Genomic DNA, 13690 nt, shown 5'->3' with positions numbered 1-13690 from the left:
CAGTGTATTCCTCCAGTTTATTCTGTCTGCACATCTCAGCCTGATCGGCCATAAACAGGCGTCATGAGTCTGTGAGTTAGAGATGAGTGTCAATCAGTGGCAGCTACCTTCCTGCACTCGATGTAAATACAGTACATATTGCATGCAGTAACAGCCTAATCGATTCCAAAGGTTTTTCTGAAAGTTTGGGCATAATAATTGCACGGAAATGGAGAGAGGAATACATTTGAAGGGTGAACAACCAACCATTTGGATGGTTGCATTTGTTTGCAGTTTGATGAACACAAATACTGGAATTTTAACCATTATCTGTTCATTTGCACGTTTAGTTGAAATCACTGTAATTGATTCCTCAACTGACAGGTGAAATACTGCAATGCCGTAAGCAACTTTATTCACTCGTGCTGTCATCATGCCTCTACTATGCATTGTAATTATGCATGCAGTCATTTATTTGTCTACTGCCACAACAATGGACTAACTCAATCTCAGTCCACCAGAACAACAGCAATACCTACACCAGCCTGCTGTTTATCCATTGCATCTTGCCATTCAATACCTTCATCTCGTCAGTTCTAATCCATGAGTTTAAAAACCTGGGCCTCTGTACCTCTCCCTGCAACTAGACTTCCTCATCAGGAGACTACAGTCAGTGTGGACCAGAGAACTCAGAAGAAACAGATAGACAGACACACACACACACTCTCTCTCACACACATACACACACACACACAAACACACTCTCTCTCACACACACACAAACACACACATTCTCACACACACACACACACATTCTCACACACACACACAAACACACTCTCTCTCACACACACACAAACACGCACACTCTCACACACACACACAAACACACTCTCTCTCACACACACACAAACACACTCTCTCTCACACACATACACACACTCTCTCTCACACACACTCACACACATACACACACTCTCTCTCACACACATACACTCTCTCTCACACACACACACTCTCACACACACACACACTCTCACACACACACACACTCACACATACACACACTCTCTCTCACACACACACAAACACACTCTCTCTCACACACACACACACACACACAAACACACTCTCTCTCACACACACAAACACACACACTCTCACACACACACAAACATACTCTCTCTCACACACAAACATACTCTCTCTCACACACATACACTCACACACACATACACACACTCTCTCTCACACACACACTCACACACATACACACACTCTCTCTCACACACATACACTCTCTTTCTCTCTCACACACACACACTCTCACACACACACACACTCACACACATACACACTCTCACACACACACACACACACACACACACACACACACACACACACACACACACACACACACACACACACAGGAAGAGCCTACAAAGCTTCTTACAGAGGACACCAAAAGGGAACTCTGAACTCTGAAGTCTGGGCTTTAATGGCATTTCTCTAACTACTGCTACCATGGAGCACCATGTTCTGCTGTTAAATTTGGCAAGTCAGGTCCAGAGATGAACATATTCAATGATGTGCCAATTTCATTATCTACACTTATGAAGCTGATGTCCAAGGTTACTTACTACCACAAAGTCCCATACTTCTCTGGTCTCACAGAGCATGGAAGAATTGTCTGTACTGCAGCAGAGGGTGGCTAAAGGTGACTTAGTGGGACCTTGCTTCAGTTTTCAATGTAGATAATGGATGTGGTTTTCAGGAGTAATGACCAATATAGTTGGGTTTTCAGAGTTGGGAGCCCAGCAATAACCACCTTACTCCTGTACTTTGGTAATTGAGCAGCAGTGGCAGATAGTGGAAGCGTAGTCAAACATTTAATTGAATTTATTACCTCCTTGTCTGGACAGCAAGCCCATGGAAAGGGAGTCTCAGGAGAATATCCAGGAAAGCAGACTGGGCCTGACAATAAGAGAGAGATCTTCATACAGGTGGGGCAGCAGAGTTTAAAAAAAGGAGTGTTTGGCAGGGATTGGCACATTAGTGGCGGACCAATGGATTTGTGATTCATTAGTAGGAGCAAATAAAAGTAAAGCAGGGTCAACGCAGAGCGGCCATTGTGTGAGTGGACCAGTGTAGGAGTGGGAACTTGAGGCTTTGGCGAGAAGGCACAGGTAAGGCTTTTGTAGTGGTTGAATAAAAAGTCACTAGATTACAGCTAATTAAATGAAGGGATAATACAAGATCAGGTGATGTGCTGTAACTGCATGATGTGGGAGCTGGTGGACCCCATTGTGGCTCCTGGTGACCACATCTGCAGCAAGTGTTGGCTGCTTCAAACACCGTGGCACATTGTGGGGGGGGAGAGTTACTTGGATTCTCTGTGTCAGAAGGTAGTCACACCTATTAGATTCATCATCATCATCAGGTGCCATGCCCAGTTTGAGCTTTGACTGCCATGGCCCACACACTCCTGTTTCAGGTCAAGTGGATCAATTCATTGGTATTCATTTCCAGTTCTCTGGCTGCTGTCTCCAACATCATTTGTCTTTGTCTTCCTCTTGCTTTCTTCCCTTCAATCTTTCCCATAATTACAGTGCATTCTAACTCCTCTTTCCTAATCACGTCCAATGAAGTTACGTTGCCTTTTCATGATCTCATACATTATTTCTCTTTTTATGTTTGCTCTGTTCATGACATCCTCGTTAGATATTTATTTTGTCCATGATATTCTTTGCATTCTCCTCAAAAACCACATCTCTGCTACTTCAATTCATTTCCTCATGTTACTAGATATTGTCCAACATTCTGAGCCATATAACATAATTGGATAAATGTAACATTTCAGTACTAAGAATTTTGATGACGAGCTAAAAGTAAGATACAAGCTGAAAGAGGTAAAGAACAATGTGGTTAGATTAGCTGCCTCAAATTCGGTCTGTGGTCAGGGACAAGAGAATGTGACTGCGAGTGAGGCGGGTAGTGGGATCCAAGAGACAGTGCTGGAGGAGACTCAGCCCTTGAGCTTGTCCTACAGGTCTGAGATTCTTGCTCCCTGTGTGGACCAGAGTGGAAGCTGTAGGAAGGATGAGCAACCTAACTGTGGCACTATAGATGAGGGAGTCATTCAAAAGGGGGGAGAGAAGAGAACTGTAGTAATTAGGGATAGTATAGTCAGGGGAATAGACAGAATTCTCTGTTGCGAGGAAAGAGAGTCCCAAAAGCTATTACCTGCCTGGTGCCCGGGTTCCGGACATTTTATCTGATCTGCAGAGGAATTTGCAGTGGGAGGGGAAAGATCCAGTTGTCGTGGTCCATGTGGGTACCAACGACATAGGTAGAATGAGGAAAGAGGTTCTGCTGAGGGAATTTGAGCAGCTAGGGACTAAATTAAAAAGCAGAACCAAAACGGTAGTAATCTCTGGATTACTACCTGAGCCATGTGTAAATTGGCATGGGGGCAAGAAGATTAGAGAGTTAAATGTGTGACTCATGGATTGGTGTGGGAGAAGTGGGTTTGAATTCATGGGAAATTGGCACCAGTATTGGGGAAGGAGGGAACTGTACCAAACGGATGGGCTTCACCTGAACCGTGATGGGACCGGGATCCTAGTGAATTGCAAAACTAGGGCTGTGGATAGGGGAAGGGGTGGATTCGACAGATTGGAGAAGTATGGATAAAGTAAAAGAGAAGAGGGTGGATAAAGATAAAGAAAAAGCAAAAGATAAAAAAGAGAAAAGTAAGAGGGGAGTGAAGAAAAGTCAAGTGCAAAAGAGTAAAAGATTACAAGATTTTAAGAGCACAATGAGTGTAAGGGCAATTTATCTGAATGCCATAGTATTTGAAACAAGGTCAGTGAACTAGTGGCACAAATCAGTATAAAAAGGGTATAATTTAGTGGCCATTACAGACACGTGGTTGCAGGGTGGAGAGGATTGGGAATTAAATATCTAATAATATCAGGTAATACAGTAGGATAGGCAGGAAGATAAGGGAGGTGGGGTAGTGTTCTTAATTAAGGATGAGATCAGGGAGATAGTGAGAGACGATATAAGATGTAAGGAACAGAATGTTGAATTCATCTGGGTAGAGATCAGGAATAGTAAAGGGAGAAAATCACCAGTGGGAGTTGTCTATCGCCACGGAATAATAACTTTACAGAGGCACAGGCAATAAACCTAGAAATATCTGAGGCATGTAAGAATGGAGCAGCAGTTATTATGGGAGACTTTAACTTGCACATAGATTGGGTGAATCGAATTGGTCAAGGCAGTCTTGAGGAGGACTTCATAGAATGCAGCCATGATGGCTTTCTTGAACAGCACTTTACTGAACCTACAAGCCAACAGCTATCTTAGATCTGGTCTTGTGCAATGAGACAGGTAAAATTAGTGACCTTGTAGTTAGGGATTCTCTTGGAAAAAGTGATCACGGTATGATTCAATTTCTTATACAAATGGAGGGTGCAATAGTTCAATCTAAAACCAGTGTATTATGCCTAAACAATGGAGACCACAATGGGATGAGGGAGGATTTGGCTAGTGTAGACTGGGAACACAGGCTATATGGTGGGACAGTTGAGGAACAGTGGAAGGCTTTCAAAGAGATTTTTCATGGTGCTCAATAAAAGTATATTACAGTTAAAAGCAAGAACAGTAAGGGTGGGGAGAGTCAGCCTTGGATAACTAAGGAAATAAAAGAAGGCATCAAACTAAAAGCTCGTGCATACAAGGTCGCCAAGAGTAGTGGAAAACTGGAAGACTGGGAAAAATTTAAAAAGCAGCAAAGTACCACAAAGCGAGCAATAAAAAAGTGAAGCTAGTTTATGAAAATAAACTAGCACATAGTAACATAGAAACATAAAAACATAGTAAACCTACGCACAATACAGGCCCTTTGACCCACAAAGCTGTGCCAAACAAGTCCTTACCTGAGAAATTACCCAGGGTTACCCATACCTATTTTTCTGAGCTCCATGTACCTGTCCAAGAGGCTCTTAAAAAACCCCATCGTATCTGCCTCCACCACCGTTGCCGGCAGCCCATTCAACGTATTCACCACTCTCTGCGTAAAAAACTTACTCCTGACATCTTGTCTGTACCTACTTCCAAGCACCTTAAAACTGTGCCCTCTTGTGGCAACCATTTCAGCCCTGGGAAAAAGCCTCTGACTATCCACACAATCAGTACCTCTCATCATCTTATACACCTCTGTCAGGTCACCTCTTATCCTCCGTCGCTCCAAGGAGAAAAGGCTGAGTTCACTCAACCTAATCTCATAAGGCATACTCCCCAATCCAGGCAACATCCTTGTAAATCTCCTCTGCACCCTTTCTATGGCTTCCACATCCTTCCTGTAGTGAGGCGACCAGAACTGAGCAAGTGGGGTCTGACCAGGGTCCTATATAGCTGCAACATTACCTCTCGGTTTCGAAACTCAATTCCCCGATTGATGAAGGCCAATACACCGTATGCCTTCTTAACCACAGAGTCAACCCACGCAGCTGCTTTGAGCATCCTGCAGACTCGGACCCCAAGATCCCTCTGATCCTCCACACTGCCAAGAGTCTTACCATTAATACTATATTCTGCCTTCATATTTGACCTACCAAAATGAACCACGTCACACTTACCTGCGTGGAACTCCATCTGCCACTTCTCAGCCCAGTTTTGCATCCTATCAATGTCCCGCTGTAACCTCTGACAGCCCTCCACACTATCCACAACACCTCCAACCTTTGTGTCATCAGCAAACTTACTAACCTATCCCTCCACTTCCTCATCCAGGTCATTTATAAAAATCACGAAGATTTTAAGCGTCCCAGAACAGATCCCTGAGGCACTCCACTGGTGACCAACCTCCATGCAGAATATGACCCGTCTACAACCACTCTTTGCCTTCTGTGGGCAAGCCAGTTCTGGATCCACAAAGCAATGTCCCCTTGGATCCCATGCCTCCTTACTTTCTGAATATGCCTTGCATGGGGTACCTTGTCAAATGCCTTGCTGAAATCCATAAACACTACATCTACTGCTGTTCCTTCATCAATGTGTTTAGTCACATCTCAAAAAATTCAATCAATCTCGTAAGGCATGATCTGCCCTTGACAAAGCCATGCTGACGATTCCTAATCATATTATACCTCTCCAAATGTTCATAAATCCTGCCTCTCAGGATCTTCTCCATCAACTTACCAACCACTGAGGTAAGACTCACTGGTCTATAGTTTCCTGGGCTATCTTTACTCCCTTTCTTGAATAAAGGAAAAACATCCGCAACCCTCCAATCCTCCGGAACCTCTCCCGTCCCCATTGATGCAAAGATCATCGCCAGAGGCTCAGCAATCTCCTCCCTCACCTCCCACAGTAGCTTGGGGTACACTTCATCCAGTCCCGAAGTTGAAGTTGAAGATTATTGTCTAATGCCTAGAGACTGAAGGCCCTTCTGTGTCTGTGTTTGTGTGTGGGGGGTGGGAGAGACGAAAGGGTGCTGTTGTTTTGTTGCTTGTTGTGTTCTGTGTTGTTGTGCTGAGTATTATGGACATGCTATACTGGGGGCTGCCCCCAGCACATGCCCAAGTATGTTGGTGTTAACACAACGATGCAGTTCGCTGAATATTGTAATATACTTGTGATAAATAAATCTAAATCTGAATCTCAAATCTGAAAATCTAAGCCCCAAACACACGGTTATAGATGGGATTGTGGCGCCCAGAATACTCTTCAGAGAGAAAATCTGGGAATATGACCCCATCCTTCACTCCTCCCTTGGGGTATCCAGGTATGCATGCCCTGCACCTTCAATGAATGCAACACATTGAAGGGCTACTATACAAGCTCTATTGCCAGAGAGGCAATAAGTAAAGAAAAGCTAGTACATAGCAGCCAGAATCCATGTGTTGAATAGCAGGAGCCTCTTGAATTGGAAGCAGATGATAGGATGTTCTGCAGGAGACAGAATTAAGTTGCCTTTTGAATTTCACAGCTGCATTGAAAGGAGCAAGAAGAGCCCTTCATCCCTCTGGAAGGCAACAATTCTTCTCAAGTAGGAAATATTATCTCATTTCAGCAGAGCATTATGACAAATGATTGTCATTCTGTTCAGTGGAGGCCAATTCCATGGGTGTATTTAAGGTGGAAGTTAATCGTTTCCTGATCAGTCAGGGCATCCAAGAATATGGCGAAAAGTCAGGTGTATGGGGTTGAGTGGAATCCAGGACCAGCTGTGATGGAATGATGGAGCAGACTCGATCCCACTTCTAGGTCTTATGGTCTTATTTAAATAAAAAGGGCTACATAACCCCCCTGATAACAGAACATCAACTTGAAACATTAAATCTATTTAGCTCTTTCCTAATGCCACCTGATCTGTTGAATGTTTCTATTTTCTTAGCTTATAAAAATGTTCCTTTTGCACTGGTAATCCTAAATTAAATGTCACAACACATTTGAGCATTAATTCATTGCCCAAGAAAAACAGTTTCAGTTTCTATTTAGTAATTCGCTTTCAGACGTTATTTAATGAAACTTCTTCTGGAAGATTCCTCAATCTTTGCACCGCTAGAACAAGAATACATTCAGATGCCAAGTACCCAGCTTTTGGTTGGTAAGAAATCGAGGAAGTTGCACAGTTCTGTTATTTATTCTAAGCACTCAGATGGCATGATTTCCCCACATGCTAAATTTAACAAAAATAAGATAGATGTATCCTTTTCTTTCAGAAAGAATACTTACTGAAAGAACTTCCTCTAACATTACTTTATTTGTAAGGTGTTAACTAACAGGTGGTTTACAGCAATGAAAAGTGTAAGACAAATATAATGAAAGGAGCATAACTTAAGCATTAAATTCTCAGATCAGTGGAGATGCTGTCTGTTTACTTCTGGATACTGTGGAATAGTGTTGAAACTTGGATGCAGATGAAGGAGATATTGTGACTTGTGCAGAGTTTTGAGAGGTAGGTTTGGAGATGCATGGGGAATCAGAGAAGTGACAATGACAGAGGAAAAGCAATTTCAAGTGAAGCTGTTAAAAACAATGAAGCTAATTGGATGAGGTATGTGTTGAGAGGGAGCACAATTTTCAATGTGGTGATAGAAAACAGATGAAATTGAACCTTGAGATAAAGAAGCTAAAAGTGGTCTAGACTACCCAGAAACAGAACAGAAAAGAAGAAGAGTGCGTATCAGGAAGGCAAGGAAGAACCAGCCTCAGGCAGTGATAATGATTCCAAAGCAGCACTGATGAATCTTCTGATTGACTGGCCACTCATATTCTCATTAGCGGAGCATGGACTCTATTATTCAGTTTAGTGCAGCACCTTCAATGGGCAAGGGAAACACAATTTGTTGTACTGAGCAGTTTTGATAATACAACCAGCACTAAGTAACTTGGCTCTGAGCTTAAAATGCTAGCAGTTTCATTGCAATCACATACAAAATGCGTTCTAATTATAAAGAGTATCACATACCCCAGCCAAGGCAGAGAAAGCGTTTTCTTATCAGCCTCATCCTAATTTTACCTAGCACAGCGAGATAGGACTGCCAGGCTTCTGTTAATACCCAACAGAAGGAAGAGAGGAAAAAGAAATGCAGGAATGCTGCTGTCATCATGCACACACCCTAGAGAAAAGAGTAAAAATATGTTAAGTAATTTCTTAATGAGAATAAGAAATATATTCAGAAGCTACCTAATTAAAGAGCCAGAGAAGTTCCATGCAAAACCTACTAACTTTCTTTGACTTCCACACTTTCATTGAATAGATATAATTGTTGTTTAGAGTTCAGCATTTGAGGGTTGAATTGGGCTTTACTCTCATCAGGAGCAAAATTACTGATGGCTTACTTCAGTTATATTTAGATCAATGAAGGAAGATTCACTTTACATATTATGGGTACAGCAATATAAAACTTCCTGAAAACTTTTGCTGGTTGATATTATTCACAAAATCTTACTTTCTGTTAAACATGTTTATAAGTTCAATACAAATATTGAATACGAGCGATTTCATAATTTCAGTTATGATTATCAATGCAAAACATCTGTAGTCAAACAACTTGAGCTTTGCAGTACTTCAGTTTTATTCTGACATAGATTTGAACTGATGATTTCCCAGGAATGATTAGCATTCAACCAAATGACTTCAGAAACACCTTGAAACAATAAATTATATTTATTAGCATAACCATTATGCAATAGATGATACAAAGTCTACATAAAACAAAGGCCGTTAATCTCCAATAAGCACTGTGCAGTGCCACCTTTGGATGATCAATTTATGACACCACCAGCAGAGCTCAACCACTGTTCCTCAGTCTAGCAGATATCAAACATGGATGAATAGAACAGCTGAAGTCTCATTGTGAGAAGATTGGTCTACTACTAACTCACTTGCCTGATGGAACACTTCTGAAGACTGAACTCTATCACGTGCAAAGTACATTGTGTCATTTACTGTAATGGTATATAAATGGCAACATACTTGTATAAATAAGCTCTGGTCTGGCAAAAAGCCAGGAACAAATGAGGAAAAGCAGATGGATGTTTTGTCATCCATTCGATGCATAAGCTCAATTTACGTATAAATTAGTGCCCATGGACTCTGAATACAATGTCTAGAAAAATCCTTCAGCCTCATAACCAGAATATGCATAACTAAAGAAGAAAACAACTAGTTTTTTCTTATTTCTTCTTGAAGTTTCGCATCACCATCTCTCCATGGAACTGAAAGAGATGGGAGAGATCTTAAGTGGAATTTTTCCAATGGTATTTTCTCGGGAGAAGGAAACAGAGGTTATAGAAGTGAGGCAAAACAGCAGTGAGGCCATGGATTACAGAGAAGGACATGCTTGCTGTCTGGAGGCAAATTAGTGTGGATAAATCCCCAGGGGCTGACAAGGTGTTCCCCCAGACCTTCTGGGAGGCTAGTGCAGAAATTGCAGGGACTCCAGTAGATCTATTTAAAATATCCTTAGGCACAGGTGAGATGCTGGGGAATTGGGGGATAGTTAATTTCCATTGTTCAAGAGAGGTTCTAAGAATAGGCCAGGAAATTATAGGCCAGTGGGTCTGATGTCAGTAGTGGGTAAGTTATTGGGAATCAATATATATCAACATATTACTATTTGGATAGACGAGAACTGATTAGGGATAGTCAGCGTGGTTTTGTGCATGGTAGGTCATGTCTAACCAATCTTACAGAGGGATGTTACCTGGGAGGCTGATGAAGGAAAGGCAAGTGGATGTATTCTGCATGGACTTTAGCAAGGCCTTTTTGTAAGGTCTTGTATGGGAAGTTGGTCAAGAATTTTCAGTCACTTGGCATTCAGGATGAGGTAGTAAATTGGTAGCAGACACCAACAGAATCAACAAACTCATTCGTAAGGCCAGTGATTTTGTGGGGATGGAACTGGACTCTCTGACGGTGGTGTCTGAAAAGAGGATACTGTCTAAGTTGCATGCTATCTTGGACAATGTCTCCCATCCACTACATAATGTACTGGTTGGGCACAGGAGTACATTCAGCCAGAGACTCATTCCATCAAGATGCAACACAGAGCGTCATAGGAAGTCATTCCTGCCTGTGGCCATCAAACTTCACAACTCCTCCCTTGGAGAGTCAGACACCCTGAGCCAATAGGCTTGTCCTGGATTTATTTCATAATTTACTGGCATAATTTACATATTACTATTTAACTATTTATGGTTTTATTACTATTTATTATTTATGGTGCAACTGTAACGAAAACCAATTTCCCCTGGGATCAATAAAGTATGACTATGACTATGACTATGATTCGACATTGGTTTTGTAGAAGCCAGAGAGTGGAGGTAGATGGTTCCCTCTCTGACTGGAAGGCTGTGACTTCTGGAGTGCCACAGGGATTGGTGCTGAGTCATTGTTGTTTGTCATTTGTGTCAACGATTTGGATGATAACATGGTAAACTGGATCAGCAAATTTGCAGATGACACTGATCATTTTTTCAAATGGTCATTTTTCTCAGCGGTTGAATGGGGCAGGACTGCGCAAGCGCGTGTAAGTCGGCCTGTGAGGCAGCGGGAGTATTTAAAAGAGAGCAGTTTGACGGAGTGGGCAACGTTGTAGCGGGCGATGGAGTAGAGGGAGGCAGAGTAGGAAGGCTTTGTCTCGGGAGGCTTCGGCGAGCAGAGGCTGAGGATGAGCTTCACTCCAAGTGAGGTAAGGCCGGGTAAGTTCCTTTATAAGGAGAACGGTCTGCAGCGGTATTTTATTTGAAGTAAGGAAGTCAGCGAGGCTGTAGTGTATTGAGTAGGTCATGACAGCTGAGATCAGCCCCGTGGTTTGTTCCTCCTACAGCATGTGGGAAATCAGGGATACTTCCAGAGTCCCTGACGACTATGTGTGCAGGAAATGCGTCCAGCTGCAGCTTCTGGTAGACCGCATTGAGCGGCTGGAGCTGCGATTGGATTCATACCGGAGCGTCCGCGATGCTGAGAAAGTCGTGAATAGCACATTCAGTGAGTTGGCCACACCGCAGGTAAAGGCTACACAGGCAGAAAGGGAATGGTTGGCCACTAGACAGTGTAGCAGTAGGCAGGTAGTGCAGGAGTCCCCTGAGGTCATCTCCCTCCTAAGCAGATATACTGTACTGTTAGGGGGGGATGTCTCATCAGGGGAAGGCAGCAGCAGCCAAGTTCATGGCACCGTGGGTGGCTCTGCGGCACAGGAGGGAAGGAAAAGGAGTGGGAGAGCTATAGTGATAGGGGATTCAATTGTAAGGGGAATAGATGGGCGTTTCTGCAGCCGCAGACTCCAGGAGGGTATGTTGCCTCCCTGGTGCAAGGGTCAAGGATGTCTCTGAGCAGCTGCAGGACATTCCGGTGTGGGAGGGTGAACAGCCAGTGGTCGTGGTGCACATAGGTACCGACGATATAGGTGAAAAATGGGATGTGGTCCTACAAGGTAAATTTAGGGGGTTAGGAGATAAACTAAACAGTAGGACCACAAAGGTAATAATCTCTGGATTACAACCAGTGCCTCGTGCTAGTCAGAGTAGAAATAGGAGGATATTTCAGATGAATATGTGGCTTGAAAAATGGTACAAGGGGGAGGGATTCAAATTTCTGGGGCATTGGAACCAGTTCTGGGGAGGTGGGACCAGTACAAACAGGACGGTCTGCACCTGGGCTGAACTGGAACCAATGTCCTAGGGGGAGCGTTTGTTTCTGTTGTTCAGGAGGATTTAAACTAATGTGGCAGGGGGATGGGAACAAGTGCAGAGAGACAGAGGGGTGTAAAATGAGGGTAGAAGCCAGAAGTAGTAAGGTGAAAAGTAAAAGTGGCAGGCAGGCAAATCCAGGACAAAAATCAAAAAGGGCCACTTTTCAACATAATTGTATAAGGGCTAAGAGTGTTGTAAAAGCAAGCCTGAAGGCTTTGTGTACCAATGCAAGGAGCATTCGTAACAAGGTGGATGAATTGAATGTGCAGATAGTTGATGTGCACTATATCATATTAATGAATATGATATAGTTGGGATCACAGAGACATGGCTCCAGGGTGACCAAGGATGGGAATTGAACATTCAAGGATATTCAATATTCAGGAGGGATAGACATGAAAGAAAAGGAGGTTGGGTAGCATTGCTGGTTGGAGAGGAGATTAACGCAATAGAAAGGAAGGACATTAGCCAGGAGGACGTGGAATCGATATGGGTAGAGCTGCATAACACTAAGTGGCAGAAAACACTGGTGGGAGTTTTGTATAGGCTACCTAACAGTAGAGTGAGGTTGGGGATGGCATTAAACAGGAAATTAGAAATGCGTGCAATAAAGGAACAGCAGTTATAATGGGTGACTTCAATCTACATATAGATTGGGTGAACCAAATGGGTAAGGGTGCTGAGGAAGAGGATTTCTTGGAATGTATGCGGGATGGTTTTCTGAACCAACATGTTGAGGAACCAACTAGAGAGCAGGCCATTCTAGACTGGGTATTGAGCAATGAGGAAGGGTTAGTTAGCAACCTTGTCATGCGAGGCCCCTTTGGGTAAGAGTGACCATAATATGGTGGAATTCTTCATTAACACGGAGAGTGACATAGTTAATTCAGAAACAAAGGTTCTGAACTTAAAGAAGGGTAACTTTGAAGGTATAAGACGTGAATTAGCTAAGATAGACTAGCAAATGATACTTAAAGGGTTGACGGTGAATATGCAATGGCAAGCACTTAAAGATCGCATGGATGAACTACAACAATTGTTCATCCCAGTTTGGCAAAAGAATAAACCAGGGAAGGTACTGCACCCGTGGCTGACAAGGGAAATTAGGGATAGTATCAATTCCAAAGAAGAAACATACAAATTAGCCAGAAAAAGCGGCACACCTGAGGACTGGGAGAAATTCAGAGTTCAGCAGAGGAGGACAAAGGGCTTAATTAGGAAAGGGAAAAAAGATTATTAGAGAAAACTGGCAGGGAACATAAAAACTGACTAAAAGCTTTTATAGATATGTGAAAAAGATTGGTTAAGACAAATGTAGGTCCCTTACAGTCAGAAACAGGTGAATTGATCGTGGGGAACAAGGACATGGCAGACCAGTTGAATAACTACTTTGGTTCTGCCTTCACTAAGGAGGACATAAATAATCTTCAGGAAATAGTAGGGGACCGAGGGTCTAGTGAGATGGAGGAACTGAGGGAAATACGTGTTAGTAGGGAAG

The 13690-nt window shown here is 42.9% G+C and overlaps 1 protein-coding gene across 1 annotated transcript in view; it reads right to left on the bottom strand.

The window, feature by feature from the left end:
• LOC140190525 (adhesion G protein-coupled receptor B2-like) overlaps nt 1-13690 on the bottom strand; it is a 1142782-nt gene that overhangs the window by 202181 nt on the left and 926911 nt on the right. Inside the window, exon 20 of the mRNA XM_072247176.1 lies at nt 8462-8612. Coding sequence (XP_072103277.1) covers nt 8462-8612 — 151 coding nt within the window. The remainder of the gene's footprint in view (nt 1-8461; nt 8613-13690) is intronic.

The sequence above is a fragment of the Mobula birostris genome, chromosome 30 (genome assembly GCF_030028105.1).
Source record: "Mobula birostris isolate sMobBir1 chromosome 30, sMobBir1.hap1, whole genome shotgun sequence".
Taxonomy (NCBI): Eukaryota; Metazoa; Chordata; class Chondrichthyes; order Myliobatiformes; family Myliobatidae; genus Mobula; species Mobula birostris.
Note: the sequence above shows the minus strand (reverse complement) of the source record. Positions and strands in the feature narration are given on the sequence as shown.